The 26,744-nt window shown below is 37.1% G+C and overlaps 1 protein-coding gene across 1 annotated transcript in view; it reads left to right on the forward strand.

Moving 5' to 3' along the window:
• Window positions 1-26,744, forward strand: part of TTN (titin) — a 274,035-nt gene that overhangs the window by 126,988 nt on the left and 120,303 nt on the right. The window contains exons 137-200 of the mRNA XM_072811094.1: window positions 693-770; window positions 972-1,139; window positions 1,374-1,457; window positions 1,643-1,720; window positions 2,202-2,285; window positions 2,542-2,625; window positions 2,827-2,910; window positions 3,120-3,440; window positions 3,762-3,845; window positions 4,922-4,996; window positions 5,157-5,240; window positions 5,787-5,861; window positions 6,502-6,594; window positions 7,152-7,229; window positions 8,150-8,218; window positions 8,509-8,592; window positions 8,741-9,034; window positions 10,093-10,173; window positions 10,944-11,021; window positions 11,585-11,668; window positions 11,822-11,896; window positions 13,195-13,278; window positions 13,388-13,471; window positions 13,592-13,675; window positions 14,005-14,082; window positions 15,805-15,888; window positions 16,341-16,415; window positions 16,532-16,615; window positions 16,732-16,809; window positions 16,963-17,046; window positions 17,158-17,241; window positions 17,352-17,435; window positions 17,548-17,631; window positions 17,739-17,822; window positions 17,930-18,013; window positions 18,126-18,209; window positions 18,323-18,406; window positions 18,604-18,690; window positions 18,851-18,934; window positions 19,051-19,134; window positions 19,245-19,328; window positions 19,442-19,525; window positions 19,637-19,720; window positions 19,831-19,914; window positions 20,026-20,109; window positions 20,216-20,299; window positions 20,409-20,492; window positions 20,626-20,709; window positions 20,817-20,900; window positions 21,008-21,091; window positions 21,204-21,287; window positions 21,401-21,484; window positions 21,617-21,700; window positions 21,837-21,920; window positions 22,056-22,139; window positions 22,270-22,347; window positions 22,757-22,840; window positions 23,278-23,367; window positions 23,639-23,716; window positions 23,899-23,976; window positions 24,186-24,269; window positions 25,455-25,538; window positions 25,774-25,854; window positions 26,412-26,486. Coding sequence (XP_072667195.1) covers window positions 693-770; window positions 972-1,139; window positions 1,374-1,457; window positions 1,643-1,720; window positions 2,202-2,285; window positions 2,542-2,625; window positions 2,827-2,910; window positions 3,120-3,440; window positions 3,762-3,845; window positions 4,922-4,996; window positions 5,157-5,240; window positions 5,787-5,861; window positions 6,502-6,594; window positions 7,152-7,229; window positions 8,150-8,218; window positions 8,509-8,592; window positions 8,741-9,034; window positions 10,093-10,173; window positions 10,944-11,021; window positions 11,585-11,668; window positions 11,822-11,896; window positions 13,195-13,278; window positions 13,388-13,471; window positions 13,592-13,675; window positions 14,005-14,082; window positions 15,805-15,888; window positions 16,341-16,415; window positions 16,532-16,615; window positions 16,732-16,809; window positions 16,963-17,046; window positions 17,158-17,241; window positions 17,352-17,435; window positions 17,548-17,631; window positions 17,739-17,822; window positions 17,930-18,013; window positions 18,126-18,209; window positions 18,323-18,406; window positions 18,604-18,690; window positions 18,851-18,934; window positions 19,051-19,134; window positions 19,245-19,328; window positions 19,442-19,525; window positions 19,637-19,720; window positions 19,831-19,914; window positions 20,026-20,109; window positions 20,216-20,299; window positions 20,409-20,492; window positions 20,626-20,709; window positions 20,817-20,900; window positions 21,008-21,091; window positions 21,204-21,287; window positions 21,401-21,484; window positions 21,617-21,700; window positions 21,837-21,920; window positions 22,056-22,139; window positions 22,270-22,347; window positions 22,757-22,840; window positions 23,278-23,367; window positions 23,639-23,716; window positions 23,899-23,976; window positions 24,186-24,269; window positions 25,455-25,538; window positions 25,774-25,854; window positions 26,412-26,486 — 5,805 coding nt within the window. The remainder of the gene's footprint in view (window positions 1-692; window positions 771-971; window positions 1,140-1,373; window positions 1,458-1,642; window positions 1,721-2,201; window positions 2,286-2,541; window positions 2,626-2,826; window positions 2,911-3,119; window positions 3,441-3,761; window positions 3,846-4,921; window positions 4,997-5,156; window positions 5,241-5,786; window positions 5,862-6,501; window positions 6,595-7,151; window positions 7,230-8,149; window positions 8,219-8,508; window positions 8,593-8,740; window positions 9,035-10,092; window positions 10,174-10,943; window positions 11,022-11,584; window positions 11,669-11,821; window positions 11,897-13,194; window positions 13,279-13,387; window positions 13,472-13,591; window positions 13,676-14,004; window positions 14,083-15,804; window positions 15,889-16,340; window positions 16,416-16,531; window positions 16,616-16,731; window positions 16,810-16,962; window positions 17,047-17,157; window positions 17,242-17,351; window positions 17,436-17,547; window positions 17,632-17,738; window positions 17,823-17,929; window positions 18,014-18,125; window positions 18,210-18,322; window positions 18,407-18,603; window positions 18,691-18,850; window positions 18,935-19,050; window positions 19,135-19,244; window positions 19,329-19,441; window positions 19,526-19,636; window positions 19,721-19,830; window positions 19,915-20,025; window positions 20,110-20,215; window positions 20,300-20,408; window positions 20,493-20,625; window positions 20,710-20,816; window positions 20,901-21,007; window positions 21,092-21,203; window positions 21,288-21,400; window positions 21,485-21,616; window positions 21,701-21,836; window positions 21,921-22,055; window positions 22,140-22,269; window positions 22,348-22,756; window positions 22,841-23,277; window positions 23,368-23,638; window positions 23,717-23,898; window positions 23,977-24,185; window positions 24,270-25,454; window positions 25,539-25,773; window positions 25,855-26,411; window positions 26,487-26,744) is intronic.

Below are 26,744 nucleotides of genomic sequence, written 5' to 3' on the forward strand. Positions count from 1 at the left end.
ATATGTCTTTTAAGTCATTCATTAGGATTTACTGGACTTAAAAATCTGTCAACATAGGGAAAGAAGGTAATGCTACCTTAAAAAAGTTATTTTGAAATATATGCATAGCTTATTATACAATAGCTGTGGCTACAATACACATAAAACATAATGTTTGGATTTAAAATTGGTGGCTATTTGGCACATTCCTGACTCCTCTAAATTCATGTAATGATAGAACAATGTTGACCACAGCTCATAACTGTTTATCCTTTCTAAAGTTATTTTAAAGGCTACCAAAAAAAACAAAAAACAAACAAACAAACAAAAAAAAACCTCAGTGACTAGTCATTTTTTTTTTAACTATAAAGTAACTTCCTGCACTTTCAGGAAGTATATATATATTCATAAGAGAATTCAGCTTTTCAGTAAAGGATATTTCCTACAAGCAGAGATACCTGAATACTAAACATCATTTCACATTTGGGCTCTGCTACTTCAAACTTACTTGAGTATTTTTGTATATTTTCATCCCAGTGAGGTTCAAAATCCTTTTCATGGAACATATAAAGTTTCTTATAGGCAAACAGTTGTATATCTATCGCATGAGAGGTGCTTGCAGAATTCTTCTGTCTGCTTAACATATGACAAAGCAAGCATTGCCTGGGTGGCCTGTTTCTGACAATAAAATATCCTTATACTTAAATTTCAAGTGCCCGTGATGCCCAAGAGAGTTGTCACAGAAGAAAAAGTGCTTGTTCCTAAAAAAGAAGTAACAGCACCTGTTACAGGTACATAATACCACTCTTTTTAATGTGTTGTCTGTCTTCATTGCTGTAAAATTCATGTTCAGTTCTTTGTGTGAAGTTTTTTTTTCCTCTGGGAAGGATAAAGCCTGTTCTTTCTTCTGTTACAAATGGCTGTGTTCCTAATGGGTCTTAATTTCGCTGAGTCATTGGTAAATGTCGAACCTAAAGATAATCTCTTTAAAGTGCCAGAAGTACCAAAAAGACAAGAACCAGAAGAGATTGTCTATGAAGAGGAAGTTGTAACCCAAGTAGAAGAATATTTTGAAGAAGAAGAAGAAGAAGAAGAAGAATACATTCATGAAGAAGAGGAATTCATAACTGAAGAAGAAGTACCAGTGATACCAGTCAAAGGTAGATTATGTCTCCTACAAAGAGATACCTACCTAGCAGCATCTTTAGAGTCTGGGTGTTTAATGGGTCAGATTCTGTTTTTTTTTTTTTTTTTTTTTTTTTTTAAGCACCAGTGACCAATTCTGCTTATTTTAGAACCAGACACTTTTGGTGCTGAAGTATGATTTCTGCAGTTGCCTTTCACATTTTTATCTTGTGTGCAAATTTCCAAAATTCTTAATAATATCTTTAAAGTGCCCGAGATACCCAAGAAACCTGTACCAGAAGAGAAGAAACCTGTTCCTGTTCCCAAAAAGAAGGAAGCCCCACCAGCAAAAGGTATAACCACCATTTGCAAACATGGGCATATAAAAAAAGCCTTAATCTGCACAGAAATTGTTAGCTATCTTCTGAATTCACAAGCTTGTGTGTGTTGCTCTCTGTTGTTAGAAATGGGAATTGTGCTTTATACAGATGTGTTGTCACTAGTAGTTAGAACTTACCAATAAACAATATCTTTAAAGTGCCTGAGGTTCCTAAGAAGCCAGAGGAGAAAGTTCCTGTGCCCGTTCCTAAAAAAGAGAAGCCTCCACCAGCTAAAGGTACATCTCTTTATAATCCATCAGTGGGATAATGTAATAATTTACTCATTAGTAGAACTTGATGAGCCATATCATTTCTTTCTCCGTGACAATATTAACAAGACAGGGACCACCCAACTGGTTATAGGAATAGTTTACCATGTATTCATCTCTGAATTTTGCCATCGAACCACAAAGATGCTCAGTGCCTGGCTCTCCCTCTTTAGTGGAAAGTTCTTCATTTAAAGTAAATTCTTATTATAATTCCAAAATGGACCAAATCACTATTTACCAGGCATTGTGTGTTGTCCTTATCACCAGTCTATGTTTTCTCAGTGTTCTCTATTTAAATTTTTGTGCATCGCCTGGCCTTTGTATCGTGGCTATTATTCTTATCAATCTTAAAGTATAATTGTATGATGCTTTAGTAAAGTCCTAAAATTGTTGGATTCTTTTTTATGGGTGAAAAATGTGTCACTAATCCCACTTGATATCTTTAAAGTTCCTGAAGTACCCAAGAAACCTGTACCAGAGGAGAAAGTACCAGTACCGGTTCCTAAAAAGGTGGAAGCACCACCCGCCAAAGGTACATGAACTCACAAAAACGTTTTACTTCACATTTGCAATAAGTAAAAATTAAACTGCTTCAATTCTGTACTCTGGGGATACAACTCTTTCATATTTCTTTATGGAAAGGGAAAGATTCTATTTTAAAGATAAAATGCTTCTTGAAATTTGCGTTGGTCATACTTTTATTACCATATCTTAATCTTTTTTGAGACTATGCTTAAGCTCAAAATTTTATGTCATATAACATTTTTCTCTAAATCATTTCTTTAAAGTGCCAGAAGTGCCCAAGAAGCCTGTGCCTGAGAAGAAAGTGCCAGTTCCTGTTCCTAAGAAAGTAGAGGCTCCACCTGCGAAAGGTACATCCTTCATCATTTAAGTACATGGGGGGAGAAAAACTTTCGGTTACGTATATTCACAGCAAATTCCCCCCTTACATTCCATTGTTGGTTTGTTTAAAAAAAAAGTCTTATTACAAATATTTAGTGTTTATTTTCATACATATTGCTCTGAAACATATAAAAAGAACACATTCTTAAAGACAAATGATATTTTTAAAGTGCCAGAGGTGCCCAAGAAGGTCATCCCAGAGGAAAAGAAACCAATACCTGTTCCGAAAAAAGCAGAAGCTCCACCACCCAAAGGTACATTAACCTCTAACAGCACCAGGCCCAAAAGGAAAACTAACTGGTATTAGTCAGCCTTGCTAATCACAACTGATACTTCATGACATTGAATTTGATGACGGTTGATGCCTCTGTGATCACAGAATAGCTGCTTTTCATGTTGTCCAATTGTTATGAATAGTGTACTTAACAGTGACACTTGAACAATTGAATAAATATCTTTAAAGTGCCGAAGAAACGCGAGCCAGTTCCAGTTCCTGTAGCTCTACTTCGGGAAGAAGAAGTTCCATTTGAAGAAGAAATTGCTCCTGAAGAGGAAGTTCTACCTGAGGAGGAGGAAGTTCTACCTGAGGAGGAGGAAGTTCCACCTGAGGAGGAGGAAGTTCCACCTGAGGAGGAGGAAGTTCTACCTGAGGAGGAGGAAGTTCCACCTGAGGAGGAGGAAGTTCCACCTGAGGAGGAGGAAGTTCCTCCTGAAGAAGAAGTTGAACCTGAAGAAGAGCAAGTCCTTCCAGAAATCAAACCTAAGAAGCCAGTACCTGCACGAGGTACGGCAACTCTTCTTGGAGTCACCAAGGCCTCTTTTGTGTTTTCTGCCTTTCTATCTTTTTCTCTTCATCCCCAGTTTATCTCTAATACTTCACTCTTTACGTCATCCACCCTCTAAATCTTGGAAAGCGTCCCAGACGTGCGTGCCTTTGTTACCATGTCTGCCATGTGTGTCTGACATTGTAAATGATTTGAAGGTCTGTTCAGATTTCATGGTGTGAAATGCTGTTTTATTGTTTGTGGTCTTCTCGTTTGTCTTTTTGTTAGACATGTGATACTGTGCATGTGATTTTTAACGTCTTAAAATGAATGTTTTTAAGTGCCTGAAGTGCCAAAGAAACCTGTACCACAGAAGAAAGTCCCTGTGCCGGCTCCTAAAAAAGTGGAACCTCCACCACCCAAAGGTATACCTCCCCAAAGTGAATACACATTCTTCACCCATAGCTTCACCAGAAAAATTATGGTGCAACTGGCCTTAGGAAAAGTTGTATGTATAAGATAGACAGTTACGTCTTTATTTCTACAAGTGTTCAGGAACACTGACCCCCACTTTTCCTTAGCTACAAAGCAGTACTCAAGAACAAAGATAAAAGGGAGTATTGTCCTCCAAATCGCCACAGAAGCTCTACCTGGTTGCCTGTAGTCTGAGTAAACTTTGAAATTTTCAAATAGATACACTGCAAAGCTAAATTATCTACACAAAAAGATACCTGAAAAAATCAGCATGAATAAACTTTCCTAAATTTTATCCTTCCGCAATTTATATGAGGTGCTTTTATAACACCAGGATGGAAAGAAAAAAAAGGATGGAAATATTTATCAAAACGCTCAGTAGTAGCTTATGTCTTCTGATACATACGTATAAGTGGTAGCCCAGCGGGTTTTGACTTTAGCCTTGGCCTTATTCCCTGCTGTCTTATTCTGAGCAAGTTTTTTATCCAATTGGGCCTCAGATTTGTCTCCTATAAAATGGGGAGACTAATATCAGTCCTAGTCGGCTCAGATATTATTGTGAGGATAGAATAAAGTAAGGTGTGCGGAAGTGACCTATCACGGAGTGAATTATCCAGATCAGTTCATAAGACCGGTCAAAGGCTGTATATTTAGACCTTCAGGTTCAGTATTTTCTGCCAAAGGTCATGGCATCGCTACTTAAAATGAGAATAACATTTCCACCGAGCGAAAGAGTCATATAATCAGTGAAATGGTGAAGCCGATCCTTTATTAGACTTCAGAAATACTTTACAGGTGATGATTTAATAAACCACTAGGGAAATTTAAGTGGATGAAATGACTCTGCCCTCTGATATTCGAGTAGGTGGAAGGTCCCTCACTCTCCAAAACTACACCCTAACACGGGGTTCCGACCTGCCCCACGTCTCCAACCTGTTGCATGTGGTCTTTCTGTGTGTGAACTTCTTGCATTCGTTCTTTTTGGTCCCTCACAATAAATTCTTATCATGAAATGATGTCTTTAAAGTGCCTGAGGTTAAGAAGAAAGTGCCAGAGAAGAAAGTGATCATTCATAAGAAAGAGGAGGCGCCTCCTGCCACAGGTACTGCTCTTCCCAAGCGAACTAGACACTGCCATTTCTTTCTATCACCTGTAAAAGTCAAAGTGTCCTCTTCCAGCATTTGTTAGGCTAACTTGTATCATTGCTATGTCCGTGGTCTCCGTGTTCATGCAACTTAAATGATAAAATAATATCTTTAAAGTGCCTGTGGTGCTTAAGAAACCTGAACCAGAAAAGAAAGTGCCTCCTCCTGGTCTTAAGAAAGCAGTGCCTCCTCCTGCCAAAGGTACATCACCCCCAAACGGGGATGTGTTTGCTGTACCCCATGTTGAACTGTGATGCTGTCCACACAGGATGTTCAACATAAACGTTTGTCTTGTCTTGTCGGTCTGTCACTTCCATTCACCGTTTGTGACTCTGTCGCACCCATGTTTGTGCTGTGTCAGTTTTTCCACTTTGTGTTCGTGTGTTTTACGTTGATTCTCTATGTATGTTACTTCCTAAAAAAATAGAAACACTAACCTGATACATCTTTAAAGAGCCCAAAGTAACTAAGAAGCCAGTGCCTGAAGTACCCCTTGCTCTTCCTAAAAAAAAGTAGAGACTCCAGCAGTAAGAAGCAGACTGTCTCTTTAAATGGGCTCTTGGTCTTAAATCACAAACCTCTTTATTTTTGTTTCATTAATTGATTCTGCAAAATCTCAGTGTTTCATCTTATGCATGTGTATTTTGATACTTACTCCTTTGTGTTGAAAAATGGGAAACTTGGTCTTTATGCACTCTTCGCCGGTTCTTGCATTTTAAGTGCCTAAAACGATCAATATCTTTTAAGTTCCTGAGGTACCTAAGAGAGTGGAAGAAACACGAATCATTCTCCCTGAAGAAGAGGAAGTTCCACTGGTTGAAGGTAGATGTCTTGCTAAGAAAATAGATTTTCCAAGTCATCATTGTCTTATCATTGTCTAATATTGAAGGAGGCAAATGCACCTTTTGCTTCAGAAAATAAACATATTCAGACTCTAAAAGAAATCATTATTTACCTAATAGAAATTAAGCAGGGAAATTGAAATCAACTGACTCTCCTTTCTTACATGCTTAGCCAATTTGTTTGTTTGTTTGCCTGTTTAATTTTAATGACAGTCTTTGAAAGGAAACTATTTGCCATGGGGAATTTTTCATCAGATAACTTGGTTGATAATAATGGGATAAATCTGCTCAAAGGAAATTCCAGTTAAGCCTGAGTAGTTGATACAGAAAATCTGACATCTACCCCAAGTGAAACAAATCCAGTCCCATTAAAAATAATAATAACAATTTAAACTAAATTCTCTCTGACAGTCCTTCCTAATTCTGAAATTCTGGGAAGGACCTAAAGTATTTTGAAGGCTCAGTAGATTTTTTTTTTTTCAAGGACTAGGGAGTTTACACACGCAATGCAAAGGCTAAGCTACGGATTACCTGTTTATGACAACCTCTCTCTTCAGGTATATCCTTGTAGTCTAATATTCAAAAGAATTCTAATCTACAAAATAATAATCTTTTTAAAGTGTATGAGGAGCCCGAAGAGCCTATTCCAGAAGAAGAGATCCCTGAAGAACCACCTAGCATAGAAGAGTTTGAGGAGGTTGTTCCACCTAGAGGTACAGCTGCTTTTAGGCCTTGGAAATTTAAAATCTATTGTGGTCCAGATCTTTCTCAGAATAAGTCTAAATATAATATTCCTCAGTATACTTTTCTCTTGTCTTATCAATGATAAATTGAAGATCAATAATTAGTGGTACCTGAAATGCCCCCCCCCCAACTTTTCTACTGTATTATAATTCTTGTATTATTGGCACTTTAATTTTTTCTAGCCAGACCCTATTATAACACTTTCTCCTGGTTCTTTGTTTTTAGTTTTTATGCAGTATTAAAGTGGGGGAAATCTATTTCTGTGTGGTTTACTTTTTAGACTAATTCTTAGCCTATTTTTCCCGAAGACTATGACAAGCTTTTGCATAACTGATAACTACATTTGCTAATAGGAGGAGGAAGTAATAGCCTTCTACCTTTAGAGACACTACTCAAATGTATAATTACCACTTAGTTTGCTAATATCTTTTAAAAACCAGTCAACATTTTGTGTTATTTTTTGCATTTATGGATGTTCGGTTCACTGCATGTCATTTTTCAAAATGTCCGTATGATATTTTTTAAGTGCCTGAAGTGGTTAAGAAAGCAGTACCTGAAGTACCTACTCCTGTTCCTAAAAAAGTGGAGGCACCACCAGCTAAAGGTATAGCAAATCTCAATATCTTTAAATTCCAATTAACGTTCTTTAAAAAACAAAAACAAAAACAGACATTTCTTCTTTGATGGTTTTCTTAAAGTCATTTAAGTAGCAAATTTATGAAATTGATTACGGACCAGTAAAAAAACATAACCCATTTCATATCTTTAGCCTTTTTGGGAATGTTAATGGGTAATTATGTTAATAGATAGCTGTGTGTATATAAATTACTCCAGAAATTTCTCATTTTAAATGTTAATTAGTACATCTCTCTATACTTATATACATAACAATAGATCCTTCTTCACCACATTTCATACATAAATTTATTCCATTGTATAGAGTTTTCTCATGTTATTATAATTATGTATACTATGTTACATCTGTTCTAATGCTGGGATAATAACTATTTTAAAGAGCCTCATGTCCTTTCTAATATTTGGCCTAAGCATTTAAGGTTATTACAAAATGTCTCCTTCTCATTGCTTCCTAATTAGGCTAACGCTTCAGAAGTGCTCTTAACAGATAAGCTTATGCCCTGTCGCTATCACAGTAGGCATCCCCAGCAGATAAAATAGTACTAGGTGGAACAGGATGCCTGTGTCAAGGCTCAAGTACTCTCCTATGATAACCACTTCAAAAAAGTCCTCATCAAATTAAAAGTAGTAGAAGTAGGTCCAATATTGGTAATCCCTGCTATTTAAAACATATAGAACAGCACAGGTTCTTGCAGATGTGTCTTCTTCTAAGGTTTAGTTAGCAAAAATAAATGATTCGGAAAAGTATCTTTATTATCTGTAAAATTGGTGTCCAGTAGTACAGAGTGACTTCTTACGCTTTGATTAGTATAAAGATGTTTTTGCCACATTTATTTATGTTCATGAGTTAGTATTGTCAACTAACTGAAATGCCTAATATCTTTAAAGTGCCAAAGAAGGTTCCCGAGGAAAAAGTACCTGTTCCTGTTCAGAAAAAAGAGCCACCTCCAGCCAAAGGTACATATTCTGTTTTAAACCTGAACTTCCTGTTAATATTTTTTCATTAACATATTTATGTTTGGGATACCTGGCTGGCTTAGTCAGTAGAACATGTGACTATTGATCATAGGTCATGAGTTCAAGCCCCCTGTTGGGCATGGAGCTTACTTAAAAATAAAAATTTTTTTAAAAGTTAAAAATTTTTTAAAAGTTTGTTTTGTCTTGACTGTGTCTTGACTGTTTTGATGTCTTTTGTGTATAATAATTTGCTTTTGATAGTCCTAAATATTAAAACTATATCTTTAAAGTGCCAGAAAAGAAAGTCCCAGAAAAGAAAATCGCAGAAAAGAAAGTCCCTGTGCCTAAAAAAGAAGCTGTTCCCCCAGCTAAAGGTATTTTTGGAAAGACCTTTTCTGTACCTTCATGTATTGTTGCATGAAAGCCTTTTCTTCTTTCAGTTGTTTTCATTCTGTATTTTGAATTTATATCTTCATTCCTTTGTGTTTTTTAAAAAAATTATTAAAATAGCTGCTCTTTCAGGGAGGACTGTCTATGAAGAAAAAGTATCAGTTGCCTTCCACAAAGAGGAGGTAGTAAGAGAAAGAACAGAATTAGAAGTAGTGGAAACACCAGTGGAAGTTCTTGAGGAAGAAGAGTTCCACGAAGTTCAAGAATATTTTGAAGAAGAAGAGTTCCATGAAGTAGAAGAATTCATCAGAGTTGAAAAACCTAGAATGGAAGAAGTACACAGAGCTGAAGAGGTCCATAGGGTAATAGAATTTTTAGAGACAGAAGAAGTGGAAGTATATGAAAAACCCAAAGCTCCACCTAAAGGTATAGGGGAATTCTGTTGCTATTGCAAATTGTTATACTCTTGCTCTAACTCACTTTTTTTAAGTGCATTTCATGTCCAGTTTGGAATACTAGAAACCCACTTACTTTCCAAGTTCAAATTATGGCATGCTTTAAGCATGAGCTGCAACTATTTGATGCACAGATTAATGTGGAGTAGAGATTAACCATACAGCATATAATTTTAGCAGACAAGATAATAGTATTTGATATCTACTTATCTAAGGAGCTCACTGTATGAATTTGTGGACTCTTTTTTGAAGCCAGCTAGGAATGATTGTTACAGGATTGTTACGGGTGCCAAAATATCTGACCAGTGTAGTCGGTTGAGTGACATAGAAGCTCCTCAGTTAACTGAGGAGTTTACATGTTCAGGCAAAACAGCCATTGCTTTGTTAACATGAGCCAGCTGTTCACAAACTGATCATTGCTTACCGAAAGCTTCCGCCACTTTCTGACATTTTTTTTTTTTTTTTTTATTCATGATAGGCACACAGTGAGAGAGAGAGAGGCAGAGACACAGGCAGAGGGAGAAGCAGGCTCCATGCACCGGGAGCCTGACGTGGGATTCGATCCCGGATCTCCGGGATCGCGCCCTGGGCCAAAGGCAGGCGCCAAACCGCTGCGCCACCCAGGGATCCCACTTTCTGACATTTTCATTAGCAAAATAACAGTAAGGAAGCAAATGAAGCATTGGTAACACCACTTGCATTCTAGTTTTTTTTTGTTTTTTTTTTGTTTTTTTTTTGAGGATAAACCATGATACAAATAAATTCTCTTCGGTACCATTCCAAATCTTGCACAAATTAATATGTGTGTAATATGAAGGAATATGTGTGTGCATGTGTGCTTATTATTCATAGTAAGTCTACAATATAGATGAAATTTAGCAAAATCATGTCTGTCTTGGAAGTGTGATGTAAATTCAAAAAATATAATTAGGTAAAGCATTTATGAGCCCTCACTGGACTAACTTTATTAGTAGTGCTCCCAATTACCTAAAGAACTCATTCTAAATCAAAATACTAATATCTTTGAAGGGCCTGAAATATCTGAGAAAGTCATCCCTCCAAAAAAACCACCCACTAAAGTTGTTCCTCGAAAAGAGCCACCAGCTAAAGGTATTTCATTGGTGAAAACCTACTTACCTTATTGTATGTACAGAAGCACCTTGATTATATTACGAGTTCGCATTCTTGATGTTTTTCTTCTGTGTCTAGTGTTTTTGGAATTTCTAAACAAACTAATATCTTTAAAAAGGTTGAGGGGCCAAAGGAAGTTCTACCAAAATAGAAAGTCACTGTAGTTACACCTAAAATACCCAAAGCAAGTATCTTTATTAACGAAATAGTGCACCTAGGTTTCCTTCTTTGATACTGTTCGATATTGGATATTCACTAATATGCTTATTGATAAATCCATGTTTTCCTATTTTATTCATTTTAATCATTTAGTAATAATACATACATCATGACTATTCCTGCTTTGTACATTTTTGGGAACCTCTTGAATTTTCCAATAGAAATAAAAAACATCTAATAAATAGTATGTACTTATATCTTTAAAGTGCTTGAATCATTTAAAAACATTATCACTGAAGAGAATGTATCAACCATTCCACCAAAACAAGCAGAAGTATCACCAGCTGAAGATGTCTTGTTAATTTTTCTTGTCAAACTCTTACGATTCTAACACGGGAAATTTTTCTGGATTTCTGTCATGTTTGTTGTCACAATTTGACTCATTTTAATACTGTAATATGTCTGACAAAGTGATAACTCTGTTTTATTTTGTGACTATGTCATGTGTTGTGTTTACATTTATGTTGTGCTTGTTGCAAACCTTTATGAATGTTTAAAAGTAAAAGAAATTATCACTACTATCTTTAAAGTACCTGAAGCGCCCAAGAAAATTGTGGTAGAAGAAAAAGTACGTGTTCCTGAAGAGCCCACATTTCCACCAGCTAAAGGTACCTGCCTTTGGTGATTTGCCACTATTATAAACCCCTCTTTTATTCACTTACTATGAAACAGAGAGAGAAAGTGAGAGAGAGAGATCCTTCTCCCCTCAATGCCACAATATAGCTGAATTATGCAAACTTCAGTTTATGTTCTATAACATAATCCTCTCTTTTGTGATGACCCTCCAGAAACAAAGGCATCAGCCTAAAGGCTGTTACTGTTTTTGTTGATCCTCTTCTTAAGCAATAATTAAACATTTTTGACCCTCAACTTCTTTTCTTTTTTGGAAGCTACTGTCAAGGAGCTCTGAAAACAAATAAACATTCCAAATGACAATAGAAAATGATGCTTTACTCCAAAGACAAAGTATTTTTAATATTGTCATATTAAAATGTCATATTAAAATCAAGAACTCATCAACAAGGCAATCTAGAGAGATGCATTGACTGTGTTTAGCTGGCTTATGATTTTGGAATTCTTGGCATTCTTCTTGTTAGATCCTCTTTTTGTCCTGATGCTTTATACCCAATTATGATATTTTTAAAAATAAAATAAACAAATATCTTTAAAGCACCTGAAGTACCCAAGAAAATTGTTCCAGAAGAAAAGATTCGTGAAGCTCTTCCTAAAAAGCCTGAAGTTCCACCAGCTAAAGGTATACACTGATACTAATCATGACACAAAATGACTCTTTGTTTAGTTATCCGTGGTTTAAAGTCAATGTGTGTGATGTTAAATTCTTTTATTTTGCTGTATATTCTTAGTATATTTGTTATTTATAACAATTAATATACTAATATCTTTAAAGTTCCTGAGGTGCTTAAGAAAGGTATTCAAGAAGAAAGATCATCTAAAGCTCTTTCTGAAGACACAGCGATGTACAGTGAGTGTGGAAAAATTGGTGGTGCTTTTCGGTTTCATTTGTGTTTGTGTTTGTCTTCATAGCTTTTAAAAATAAATATACTAATATCTTATAAAAGCCCAACATGCCAAAAAATATTTGGCTAAAATTAAATTATCTGAATGGTTCTTTGCCTTAAACAAGGTATGTCTCCTCACCATTTTAAAAAAATAAATAGCCCTGTACTTATAACATTGTCTAATTTTAGAAAAATCATTTGGCTTTTTGAATTTGTCATTGTCTTGTCTTGTTAACCTGTTCTGTATGCAAATATCTTCTGCTTTGAAGCAACTTCTTTTCTTAGGCCTTGAAGTAACTTTAACTTCATCATAATGTTTTAATTGGATTTTATAGAATCAAAATGCCCCCTTATTTTTTTACTCTTCACAGCCATCATTGGAAACATTTGGCAATGTTGCTCAAATGACCATAGATTTATAAGGCCATTACAGCATCAAAAGAATTCTCAAATCATTTTTTATTTGTTTGTATGTAAAATTATGATTAAACAATTTGAAGAACAAAATAATCTGAATAATAAAATATTCTGAATATTCAATAATCTGAATAGTAAAAATGCCAGTAGTCAAGATTTTCTTCCATTTATTTTAACCTAAAAAATTCCCTGTGTAAGCCCATTTTTTTTTTGTCTGTAATAGTAGGCTGGGATAAAAATATGTGATGACTCGCTCCATTAAGTATCCTTTCCATGTTTTAGTTTGGTTATTGTCACCAGCCAGTCTTCCTTTCTAAAAGCCAAGGAAATCTTTATTTTCTTCATTTGCCTTATTTTCAAAGATTTAACTATTTTTCTTTTTCCTGCTTCCAGTCCCTAAGTGGTTGTTAAACTACACAGCCATAAACCAGATATGGTTTGAAATTATGGCCAATTAGGTTCCTGGAAAAGGGAAGGACTTACATGAATTTCCAGTAGCTCAAATGTAGGAGAATTCTCAATGTGCAACTCAGTATCAACCCTGTTCTTTATGAACAAAACTAAGAGCAAAGGACAATTTTGCCAGTAACTTTCTGCAGACAAAGTAGAATTATATAGTCCCTTGTTAGTGAATTCCTCAATTTTATTATTATCATAATTGGGAGTTCTTATGATAGACCTGGGAATGACGCTTTCTCTTAGCCAATGTGTTATTGTCACTAGTTTGTGTCTATTACTACAGGTAATCTGGGTGATGAATGTGTGTTACGTATTATGTTTTCTTAATACTCTTTGCCACTGCCTTGAAATGCCCTCACTTGTATACATACTAATATCTTTAAAGTTTATGAAGTATATGAAGAATCTACCTCAGAAGAAAAAGTTCTTGTGACTCATCCTCAAAAGACAAAAGTCAAAATAGCAAAAGGTATATAACACCTATGATCTAGTCTGAAGAAAATTTATTGTTGGCTCTTTTAAAAGCTCTATCTTTTCCTTCGCTGTTTATAAATATAATTATACTCATATCTTTTAAGCACCTGAGCCATCCAAGAAAGTCGTTCCAGAGGACAAAATATATGTGACCATTCCTAAAAAGAGAGAAACACCAGCAACCAAAGGTACATTTCAACAACATCAAACTTAGATGAACATCTTTGGATTCAAGACTCAAAAATTGCGTGTTATATAATTTACTGTTTTTACAAGCTCTAAGTGTAAACCTACTAATATCTTTAAAGAGCCTGATACAACCAGAGAAGTCTTTCCAGAAGTGGAGTTACCTGAAGCTGTTCCCCAAATTCCAGAGCATCCTCCAACTGAAGGTATAATTCTTAGTTATGAAAATCTAAAGAGAATCTTTCTTCTTTGGTCCGCAAAATACATTGTGTTTTGTGTAGGTTCTCAGAACCTCTAACACTAAAATACTAATATCTTGAAGGCCCCCAGTGTACCCAAGACAAGAAACTTTCTATGCTTGCCTCCCCCTCCAAAACAAGTGCCACTCATACCATGTACAAGGATAAACAATTAGAACAAAAATTAAATTTCTAATTTAAAGCTACAATACCTGTTAATATACCTAACTTTTTATATATCCTGTGTCTTCATGTCTTTGCCTTTTCTCAACTAAAAAATACTAATATCTTTAAAGAGTTGGAAGTCTCCACGGAAGGTCTTCCAGAGCAGCAAGTTCCCGTTGCTAAAAGAAGAACGCTACCACCACCCAAAGGTACAAGCCAGAAGAAAGCCAGCTTCCATATCTCAGGATTGTAGTTGTCCTTAACATATGTAAATATACTAATATCTTGAAAGCCCTAGTTGCTACTAAGGAAGTCATTCCAGAGAAGCGGGTCCCCCAAAGCAGAAGCTCAGCTGGGTATATACATGTTCCCATGAGTTATTCAAAAGAAAATAGAGGGAAAAAAAATCTTTAACTTATTTAAATGGAAGATGCTTGGGCTATAAACTTTATGAGGCCTCCAAGGATTACATGAAGATACATAATGTGTAGCTGTGACCCAGATGGATTGATTCTTCAATAAGAAATAGCTATTACTATTTCCAAAGAAAGAAGAAAAGTTAGCTAGAAAAAAAAAATGTACACAAGACCACTTATAACATTTATATCCCTGAAACTCAATTGGATTGGTTTCATTCCCATTTAAAGCAGAAATCAGTACCATCAAATGGCAGAGGTGCCTGGCTGCAGACTATAAATTGGTAATTCAATGCTCCCTGGGGTTGAAATTTCAAGAGATAATATAACTGCCTATTAGAATTGCTTTTCGATGAAAATAAACTTATTACTAAGCACAAGCATATACATTTGAAATAATTATTTTCCCATAGGACTTAAATATAGAAATATTCTCAGAAAAACATGACATAAAGACAATAAGAGATTAAATTCAACTTTGAGCAGTTCTTTTTTGTGCTATGGTCTCCACCTGAGAGCCTTCTAAAACTAAGGCAGTTAAAACTAGTTAAAGTTGGAATTCTGTGCTGAGTACTTAATTATTCCTTCTCATCACCTTTTATTGTCCATTTTGAATATTTTTAGATAAATCAAAAGAAGAGAAAATTTTAAAACACCCAGAATAATAATTTCTTTACGATATCCATAATATTCTGTGATTTAAAGAATATCCAAAAAAAATAAAGAAAGAAAGAATATCCAAACACTGACATGATTTTTTCAGTCTAGAATCTTTGGGTCATTCTCCTCTAATACTTGAAAAACAAATCCCTTTCTAAAGTGCCTAAGGCAAGGGTACAAAATGAAGCCTATCCAGATGAGAAAGAAGCTGTTTTATTCTCCTCAAATTAATAGCTAAAAGCACATCATTAATTATTAAAAAATCAATTTTTTTCACTTGAAGCTAATTTTCCATGATCTAATTTTCTATATACCTACCATTCCAAGGAATAAAATTACTAATATTGATAGTACCTGAGTTGACCAAGAAAATAGCTCCTGATAATCAAGCACTCATCTGTTCCTAAAGAATCAGCTATAAGGAACAGGGAGGTCTGTCTCCCATTCTGGGGCGTTCCTGTAGGCGGAGTTAGGACTAAAACGCTTCATCACTCCGAAGTACAGTGCATTTAATATCTTTAAAGTGCCTGAATCACCTCAAGAAACTGTCCCTGTAAAGAAAACCCCCATGGCTGCTCCCCCTGAGATTGAAACACCTTCCAGTAAAGGTATCATTCGTTCTATCCTTCCTGCCTTCATTTGTTTAATCAATGCCAATTATGTGTGTGGTGCTAGGGAGCTGGGGAACCATAAACATGGAAAATTAAGACTTGATTCCCTTCTTCCAAACTTTATACATCATCCAATTTTTTAGAAGAAGCACTCTTGTAGCCAGAAATACCATTGTGGTTTAATTAATAACTAACGTCTTCACTGATGCCTTAACCTCTAAGCATGATACTAATATCTTCAAAGCACCAGAAGCTGTGAAAGAATTGGCTCCTGAAGTGCAAGTATCTGAAGATGTTCCTAAAGAACCAGAACCTCTGCCTATAGAAGGTATGTCGATACCTGTGAACAGAGACTGAAGAAGAAATGATACGTCCTGTGATGTTAAGAACTATGCTTTACTAATGTTCTTCGTAACACCCAAATGTAAGCATACTAATATCTTTAAAGCACCTGAAGCTGCACAAGAAGTTAACCTCTCAAGAGAAAATATTTGTGGGTGTTCCTATGAAGACAGAAACTCCTTCTATTAAAAGTACTCATTCAACCAATACTTAGTAGGGAGGGTCTATGGTGTCACAGGAACTAAGCCAGGTGCTGGCGGAGGGTGAGCCCTTCTTCTTGAGGATCCTACTAACCCCTAAGACTTAGTTGATTGGTGGAGCAAGGGGAGAATAGACAGGAAGAAAAGAGACTTCTAGAAAACTACAGCTAACTTTTTGTGGTTACTGGTTTCACTAATCATTTTAAATCTTAAATGTGAAATACTAATATCTTTAAAGTGCCGGAAGCTCCTCAAGAAGTTTTTCCTGCCAAGAGAGTTCCTTCCAAAAAAAGAGAACCTCCTTCAATTGAAGGTACAAGTGGCCATGCCCTCAAGCTAAAGAAGAGATAGCTCTTGTTGTCTTAAAAATTTTTTGCTGTGCCTCGTGATCTCCATGACACTAAATGTTAAAATACTAATTTCTTAAAGTGCCGGAAGCTCCCCAAGGAATTGTCTCTGAAAAGAAAACATATGTGATTCGTCACAAAAAGGCTGAAGTTGTTCCTGATGAAGGTATATGTTCTTGGAAGCTTAGCGATTTGGGGAAATGTCTTTGCTGGTATGAATGTGCTTCCTGTGTGTTTGGAGTCTTATAACTTCTCAATGTGAAAATATTAATATCTTTAAAGTGCCAGAAGCGCCCAGAGAAGTTGTCCCAGAAAAGAAAGTGCCTCCTCCCCAAAAGCCTGAAGTCGTACCTGCCAAAGGTACATTCTGGACCACCCTTTCCTTAAGGTGGGGTAGGAGGGCAATAGGAAGGACCACCAGGCTAGACTTGAAAGTTCTTTTGATGTATAAATGCAGTTCTTGTCTGTGTTGATCCTTGTGACTTAAAAGCAAATTTACTAATATCTTCAAAGTGCCCGAAGCTCCCAGAGAGGTTGTCCCTGAAAAGAAAGTGCTTGTGGTGCCTCGTAAAAGGCCAGAAGTCCCACCTGTTACAGGTATTTGTCACTAGCCTTAGGTTTAAGAAGATATAACTCTTCTGCTCTTGAAAATATTTTGCTCTAGTGGCCTCATCATTTTTAATTGTAATTTTACTAATATCTTTTAAGTGCCCGAGGCTCCCAAAGAAGTTGTCCCTGAAAAGAAAGTACTTGTGGCGCCTCCTAAAAAGCCAGAAGTCCCACCTGTTACAGGTACTTGTCACCAACCTTAGGCTGAAAAAGACAGAACTCTCCTGCTCTTGAAAATATTTTGTTCTAGGCGTCTAATAACCCCTAAGTATAATTTACTAATATCTTTTAAGTGCCCAAGGCTCCTGAAGAAGTTGTCCCTGAAAAGAAAGTGCCTGTGGCACCTCCTAAAAGGCCAGAAGTCCCACCTGTTACAGGTACTTGTCATTCACCATAGACTTAAGAAGACATAACCCTTCTGTGCTTGAAAATATTTTGTTTCACTTGTCTTCAAAACCCCTAAGTATAATTTTACTAATATCTTTTAAGTGCCCGAGGCTCCCAAAGAAGTTGTCCCTGAAAAGAAAGTGCGTGTGCCGCCTCCTAAAAAGCCAGAAGTCCCATCTGTTACAGGTATTTGTCATCAACCTTAGGCTGAGAAAGATAACTCGGCTCTTGAAAATATCTTGTTCCAGGGATCTTCATATTTCCTAAATGTAATTTTACTAATATCTTTTAAGTGCCCGAGGCTCCCGAAGAAGTTGTCCCTGAAAAGAAAGTGCATGTGCCGCCTCCTAAAAAGCCAGAAGTTCCACCTGTTACAGGTACTTGTCACCGACCTTAGGCTGAAAAAGATAACTCTGCTCTTAAAAATATCTTGTTCCAGGGGTCTTTATAATTCCTAAATGTAATTTTACTAATATCTTTTAAGTGCCTGAGGCTCCCAAAGAAGTTGTCCCTGAAAAGAAAGTACGTGTGCCGCCTCCTAAAAAGCCAGAAGTCCCACCTGTTACAGGTACTTGTCACCAATGTTAGGCTTAAAAAAGCATAATTCTTCTGCTCTTGAAAATGTCTCGTTCTAGGGGTCTTCATATCTCCTAAATGTAATTTTACTAATATTTTTCAAGTGCCCGAGGCTCCCAAAGAAGTTGTCCCTGAAAAGAAAGTGCCTGCGGCGCCTCCCAAAAAGCCTGAAGTCCCACCAGCCAAAGGTAGTCACCCCCCCACCCCGACCCCCACCCTCACCCCCACCACCGTCACCGGGTTTGATACTGTCCCTTTGCCTCCCCTCCGTCTAACCATGACATTACTAATATCTCTAAAGTGCCGGAGGTGCCCAAGGCAGCTGTTCCAGAAAAGAAGGTGCCTGAAGTGATTCCTCCCAAACCGGAAAGTCCTCCCCCTGCAGGTAATGTCCGTGTCATACATCCTAGGGCGAAAACTGTTATTTTAGCTAGAAAATTATGTATATAAATACGACCATATAAACGTGATAGAATTATAAAGAAAGTCAGAAGTTAACCACAGTATCTTAATGCATAATTACGTTACAGTCACCAATTTTTTTCCACCGTTTCTAAACACAAATTACCAATATCTTTGAAGTGCCTGAGGAACCACCCAAGGAAGTCATCCCTGAGAAGAGAGTACCGGTGGCTCCTCCCAAAAAGCCAGAAGCTCCACCTGCTAAAGGTATTTATCCTTCTGTGTTGTTGGTCACCTATTTCAGGGGGCCTGGGAGAAGTGTCACAGGAGTGTCCGCCAGTCTCATAAATTGCATTTGCTTGGATAAATGTGTTGGCAATAAAACCCCTTTATAATCTCTAACTAAAAGATACTAATATCTTCAAAGTTCTTGAAGCTCCTAAAGAAGTTGTCCCCGAAAAGAAAATGCCTGTGGTTGTGCCCAAAAAGCCAGAAGTCCCACCTGCTAAAGGTATTTATTCACACTGTCCTATTAAGAAGAAAAGAATATCATCTTGTACTCTTCACCATCGTTGTAATACGTACCTTCGCCACTCATAAACTCTAAAAATACTAATATCTTTCAAGTGCCTGAAGTTCCTCAAGAAGCTGTCCCCGAAGAGATCATTCCCAAGGCACCACCCAAAAAACTAGATGCTCCTCCTGTTACAGGTACATGTTAGCCCTGACCTCAGTTTGAAGAAATATCTTCTTTTCTTCAGAATAATTTTAGCTCATTGCTCTTCATTAACTTAACTTTAAAACTACTAATATCTTTCAAGTACCTGAAGTTGCTCAAGAAGTTGTCCCAGAACAGAAATTTCCCAGGGCACCACCCAAAACACCAGAAGCCCAACCAATTTCAGGTATTATTCACTCAAGTCCTTACAGAAAGAAGAAATACCTCCTCTGCTCTTGGAAATATTTTTAGTCCATTGACCCCATTAATCTAAATGTAAAACTACTAATATCTTTTAAGTGCCTGAAGTTCCTCAAGAAATTGTCCCTGAAAAGAAAGCAGCAGTGGCACCTCCTAAAAAGCCTGAAGCCCCACCTTTTACAGGTACTTGTCTCTCACCATAGACTTAAGAAGATACAAGCCTTCTGCGCTTAAAAACATTTCTTTCTAGCAGTCTCGTAACCCTTAAGTGTAATTCTACTAATATCTTCTAAGTGCCCGAGGCTCCCAAAGAAGTTGTCCCTGAAAAGAAAGTGCGTGTGCCACCTCCTAAAAAGCCGGAAGTCCCACCTGTTACAGGTATTTGTCACTCACCTTAAGTTTAAAAAGACACAACTTCTGCTCTTGAAAATGTCTTGTTCCAGTGGTCTTCATAACTCCTAAGTGTAATTTTACTAATATCTTTTAAGTGCCTGAAGCTCCCAAAGAAGTTGTCCCTGAAAAGAAAGTGTCTGTGGCACCTCCTAAAAAGCCCAAAGTCCCACCTGTTACAGGTACTTGTCACTCACTTTAGACTTAAGAAGATATAACCCTTCTGTGCTTGAAAATATTTTGTTCTAAGAGTCTCATAACCCTTAAGTGTAATTTTACTAATATCTTCTAAGTGCCCGAGGCTCCCAAAGAAGTTGTCCCTGAAAAGAAAGTGCGTGTGCCACCTCCTAAAAAGCTGGAAGTCCCACCTGTTACAGGTACTTGTCACTCAACATAGACTTAAGATATAACCCTTCTGTGCTTGAAAATGTTTTGTTCTAGTTCTCATAACCCTTAAGTGTAACTTCACTAATATCTTTTAAGTGCCCGAGGCTCCCAAAGAAGTTGTCCCTGAAATGGAAGTGCCTGTGGTGCTTCCTAAAGAACCTGAAGTCCCACCTGTTACAGGTACTTGTCACTCACCTTCGACTTAGGAATATAATCCTTCTGCACTTAAAAATGTTTTGTTCTAGAACTCTCATAACCCCTAAGTGTAATTTTACTAATATCTTCTAAGTGCCCGAGGCTCCCGAAGAAGTTGTCCCTGAAAAGAAAGTGCGTGTGCCGCCTCCTAAAAAGCCAGAAGTTCCACCTGTTACAGGTACTTGTCACCAATCTTAGGCTGAAAAGTATCTCTCCTCCTGAAAATATCTTGTTAAAAAAAAAAAAAAGAAAATATCTTGTTCCAGGGGTCTTCGTAATTCCTAAGCATAATTTTACTAATATCTTTTAAGTGCCTGAGGCTCCCGAAGAAGTTGTCCCTGAAAAGAAAGTGCGTGTGCCGCCTCCTAAAAAGCCAGAAGTTCCACCTGTTACAGGTATTTGTCACCAACCTTAGGCTGAAAAAGATAACTCGGCTCTTGAAAATATCTTGTTCCAGGGGTCTTTGTAATTCCTAAATGTAATTTTACTAATATCTTTTAAGTGCCCGAGGCTCCCAAGGAAGTTGTCCCTGAAAAGAAAGTGCATGTGGCACCTCCTAAAAAGCCAGAAGTCCCACCTGTTAAAGGTACTTGTCACCGACCTTAGGCTGAAAAAGATAACTCTGCTCTTAAAAATATCTTGTTCCAGGGGTCTTTATAATTCCTAAATGTAATTTTACTAATATCTTTTAAGTGCCTGAGGCTCCCAAAGAAGTTGTCCCTGAAAAGAAAGTACGTGTGCCGCCTCCTAAAAAGCCAGAAGTCCCACCTGTTACAGGTACTTGTCACCAATGTTAGGCTTAAAAAAGCATAATTTTTCTGCTCTTGAAAATGTCTTGTTCCAGGGGTCTTCATGATTCCTAAATGTAATTTTACTAATATCTTTCAAGTGCCCGAGGCTCCCAAAGAAGTTGTCCCTGAAAAGAAAGTGCCTACGGCGCCTCCCAAAAAGCCTGAAGTCCCACCAGCCAAAGGTAGTCACCCCCCCACCCCGACCCCCACCCTCACCCCCACCACCGTCACCGGGTTTGATACTGTCCCTTTGCCTCCCCTCCGTCTAACCATGACATATCTAATATCTCTAAAGTGCCGGAGGTGCCCAAGGCAGCTGTTCCAGAAAAGAAGGTGCCTGAAGTGATTCCTCCCAAACCAGAAAGTCCTCCCCCTGCAGGTAATAATCAAACTCACAAAACTATTGTGTTTTAAAAGAGAACTCTCTTCTTAGTGTTGTAAAAATCTTTTTGTAAAATATGTCCAATGCTTTAGGCAACTCTAGCATTAAAATGAGCTTGTCTCTTTTAAGTGCATGAGGAGCCTGAAGAAGTTGCCTGGGAAGAGCCCCCCGCCGAAGCTGTGGAAGAGCCAGAGCCTGCTCCTCCTCCAAAAGGTACTTGGCCAGTTGCTAGGTCACCTTAGGAAACGTTCCTCCCCTCTTGCCCTGAAAATTCTGGACGTTTTGAACTTTTGCCTTATTTTTCATTCATCTTCACGGATTCTAAAAAAATAAATTCTAATATCTTTAGTGGCGGTGCCACCCAAGAAACCTGTCCCAGAAAAGAAACCACCTGCTATTGTTGCCAAAAAGCCTGAACCACCACCAGTGAAAGGTATCTCCCACCGCCACTAACCTCCTACAGAAAAATGTGTCTTTATTTAAAGTGTTGGTGGGGTTCCACGGCTATACCTAATGATTTTCATGTCATGGAAAATATGAGCTAAGAACAACTCATTATCTTTTAAAGTGCCTGAGGTACCCAAGGAAGTTGTCCCTGAAAAGAAGGTGCCTCCAGTGGTTCCCAAAAAACCAGAAGTCCCACCTGCTAAAGGTACATACAGCTGACTACTGTGTGATGGAGGATAAAGTCTCCAACTCTTAAAAAGTATTTTGTTCTATGTAAATGTGATGAATGTTTACCAGCGGCTCTTCATAATGTTCAAATACTAATATCTTTAAAGTGCCTGAAGTTCCAAAAGAAGTTGTTGCAGAGAAGAAAGTAACGGTGCCCAAGAAGCCCGAAGTCCCGCCACCTAAAGGTATGTGTCGCTAATGAGATTCTTCGGGAAAGCACTCCCCCTTGGTTTCAAAAGTTACTCATTATAGGAAACCCTGTTGTTTGTCAAACCTCTTATATTCACAATCACAAACCTGCCGTTCTGGATTTTTAGGGTTTACATGTTTTTAAATAACATCATTGGTTTAAAGACAAACAAGAAACTGATGCATCTATTATGAGCATCAAAAAGTGGACTAACAAGGTTCTGTTAATCTTCGTAGGCCACATTTCCCTCCCTGCTGTGTGGGTCTCAGAACAGATTACTGGCCTTGTGAATTTTATTCTTGGATTTATCTCTGGGTTATTTGACCTAGATGTGAACTAGAGGTGGTATAAATTTCATGTCCTTCTCTACTACCCAGAAGTAAAACTAACTAATATCTTTAAAGTGCCAGAGGTGCCAAAGAAACCTGTCTTTGAAGAGGAACCAGCCATTCCTGTTCCCGAGAAAGCAGAGTCTCCTCCTCCAGAAGGTACATATAAGACCATTAACGGGCTTGCCGCTCATGACAATTGCTAATTTAAGCCTTGTTCCTCTTTTTTTCTTATTCAGTGTCTCTTGGTCACTTTCTATCCTGTAATTACTTGTCTTAAACATTCTTAATTAGTGCTGATTTGGGTTCTCAATCAGCGACATCTACACATCATAAAGTTTCTCTAATGCACACAAAAAGTAGGGCAGGACTAGTGACTATAAATGACATTAAACACCAAAAAGGCTTTCTAAGCATTCAAATCAATAGAAACAGAAGTCCGCACGAATAAGGTAGATTTCATCTTCACAAAAATAAGAGAAGGTATTAATTAAAACAAGGGAGGAAGTCAAGGTTACTCGTTTTTATGTTCAGTGTTTTGTGCATCTCCAAATATTGTTCGATACGTGGAATTAAAATTAACTATATCTTTAAAGTATATGAAGAACCTGAGGAAATTGCTCCTGAAGAGGAAGAGCCAGTTCCTGTCGCAGAGGAGGAGGAACCAGAAGCCCCACCACCAGCAGGTACATGGCGGGATCCTGTACTACACGGGAAAATACATCATTTGACTTTTATAACTATTATAGATCTTCTTTAAGGTAAAAATGTTAGTCTTCTATCCTCTTACTTGAAATTTGACTTCACTGGCAAGAACAGAAGTCATTTGCACACACAAAGCTGTGGAATTTTCCAGTGTGGCTACCAAAGGAATGGGTGTGATCTTCTCTTTTCCTTCATTAGTGTCAAAGCTTTTCATTGTAATCATTTGACTGAAAGAAATTCCTATCTTTCAAGTGCCTGAAGAACCCAAGAAGATTGTTCCAGAAAAGAAAGTTCCTGTTATCAAGAAGCCAGAAGCTCCACCTCCTAAAGGTACTTACAGTAACATAAATCATTCTTCATTTTTGTGTGCTGTCTAAAATCTGACACTCTCTGTATTATGTATTGTGTCGTATTTATGTGCGTAACTGTTACCTAAATGTTGTTGTCAAATTAATGTGTACATGGTGTATCTTGCGATTTTATATTATTAAATGCTACTAATATCTTTAAAGTACCTGAGATGGCAAAGAAAGTTGTCCCAGTGAAGAAAGTACCAACGGTTAAGAAGCCAGAAATACCTGCAGCTGAAGGTATTCACGTCAATCATTGATATCATTAGTATCATTCGTTTTTAAAGTAATCTGTTATCTGTATTTGTTGTTGCATAACTATGGACAAAAATGTCCTTACTTCATTTCCAACAATTTTAATACTGCTCCATTAATTACAGATTCTTTATTCTTAACATTTAAGATGTTTCTAAATACTCTTTTCTAAAATAAAACTAATATCTTCAAAGTGCCTGAGGTGCCCAAGAAACTTGTTCCAGTAAAGAAGGAAACTGTGCCTGTTGCCAAAAAAGAAGAAGTCCTGCCCAAAAAAGGTACCTACCATGAAGAAAAATATATATATATTTCTCTGAATGCTATCTGAGCAATTTCATAATAGTTCTTATGCAAAACCACATTTCACAGATAAAAAGGGTAAGATCATGAGGGCAAAGAGAAAAAAATGAGACAGATGAGCAGGAGGGAAAAAAATGAGATTCAGCTGTGCTATGACATGGTTCCATGGGGGTAGCAAAGGACCTCCTCTGATTCAAGAAGTAGAACAACTCAACTCAGCATATTTTGCTGAATGTCCTACCACTAACCAAACAGTGTCCTAGAAAAAAAAGATCCTGTCCTGTCTTCAACCAACTTAAAGATGGTGTGAAGAAAGCACAGCACAACTCTAATAGAGACAGGAAGCAATCACACCTACAAGAGTATAAAGGGCTACAGAAACACAGAGCAAGGGAAGATAAATTTCAGGCAGAGGCATCAGGGAAAACTGTATGAAAGAAATAAAAATTTAAGTTTCGACCGATTTTTATGTTGTATAGCAATTGAGAAAATGGTCGGGCTTCAGAAAGATGACTAGCAATAGTTCCAGCTACTCAAAGACAGTGATAATAGTCAAGAGCCACTGCAATTATTTAAGAGTTGGACAAGACCAATGGTAGTAGAAATGGAAGAAGAAAGAGATGGGAGATCGAATTGGTGACTATTATGGAAACAAGTAGCGATATAGAGGAGCCCAAGATGATCACAGAGGTTGTAGCTAGGTATCAGTGAGAATGGTTTATTGGGTCCCTAACTAATATTAGAAAGAAGAAAGTGGTTTTTTCACCTTTCAAATGTAGAAGCTGGGAATCTGCATCTAGAGTTTAGGAAAGAGATCAGAGCTGGAGGTGTCGATGTAGAAGTCGTCCACAGAGAAATAAGAGTTGAGAGTGCAAGAGTGATTGCTCACAGAAGGTAGAGTCAGATTTTAAAGCTTCAGAGTTAGGCCAGTGGAGAAGACTGACATTTAAGGGTACTCAGAGGAAGAGAAGTGAATGAAGAAGGCCGAGAAAACTCATTTATAAAATTGGAATGTCCCAAAGGATGCGATGCCTCCAAAGCCAATATTCCCCCATGAAGTCTTGTAAGATAAAGTTCTTTCTACTGTATTCTTTGCCTGCTGTTTGCAGAATCTTGTACATCTTCTAAATTCTTAATAGTAAACAAAATCAATATCTTTAAAGTGCCTCAAGTGCCCAAGGAAATCATCCCAGAAAAGAAAGTGTCCGTTCCTATTACTGAAGAGCCAGAAGCCCCACCTGTTCAAGGTACACAGCTGCTCTATAAATCTTGGAAAGATGACAGTTGTCTTCATCATCTTGCTTTGGTTGTAGATGGGTCTTAGTATTTGTCTGTTGTCGGTCTTATGTAGTAAAATTGTTGATATTTTGGGGCCATCTGAAGAAGATGTTAGAGAGTATAACTAAGTTGGTATGTTGCAACTTAGCAGTTGAAAGATTCTATTGTGAATACAGTCTAAAATATGATACTGTGTTTTTTAAGTTGAAGAGCCTCCCGAGGAAATAATGTATGAAGAAAAAGCATCCATAACCATTGGTAGAAAAGTGACTCCCCCTGTTGAAGGTATAAACATAAACTTTTTTAATCTCTTAAAGACTCCTGCTACAAATTTAAAAAAAAAAAAAACTATGCATAGGGTGACGTTCTTTCTTGAAATTCTATACAGAAGCATTCCAACATCTGCTTGCTTCACTTTTCAAATAGTTATACTTCTTTTAAGGTAGAATCTTTAATTTGATTATTCTTGATAGTAATTAATAATTCAGTTTACAAGGCAAAACTGGAATAATTGCATTGGATTCTCAATCACCCCTTGTCAAATTTTATTTTATTTTATTTTATTTTATTTTATTTTATTTTATTTTATTTTATTTTATTTTATTTTATTTTATTTTTATACCCCTTGTCAAGTTTTAAAAGTCATCTCATTCATCATCAACCTACATCAAATAGTTAATAGAATGTTTAATAGAAATCTTACCTCCTTTTCTATATAAGTGACTTTGTATGAAGTGTATGTTTTTGTTTCTGTGACTACAATCTTTATATCGGTGTGAAATTTGTATGAGTCTTTGTGAAGAACTTTTCAATCTCATATCCTCTGTCAACATTCTTTAAAGAACGTGAAATTCAAAAGTATATCGAGCCTGAAGAACCTGAACCTGAACCACAGCCAGAAGAAATACCAATACAAGGTATTCAGTTACTTGGACTTAGCTCTTTATCATCATATTCTTCATCTTCACATACATATATATGTGTGTATGTTTAATGTTGTTCCTTGTGTCTCTCTGCATCTGTGTGTAAGATCCTCTGTTGTAAATGTGCATTTCACTCTTACGTATCCGTGTCATTTGTGCTATCGATCTCATGTCAGTGGGGCTTATATGAATACTTCCTTTGTTTTTATTAGTGCCTTTGCCATATTTCTCATCATCGGTGTACAGTGTTGA

This window comes from Canis lupus, chromosome 34 (genome assembly GCF_048164855.1).
Source record: "Canis lupus baileyi chromosome 34, mCanLup2.hap1, whole genome shotgun sequence".
In the NCBI taxonomy this organism is placed as follows: domain Eukaryota; kingdom Metazoa; phylum Chordata; class Mammalia; order Carnivora; family Canidae; genus Canis; species Canis lupus.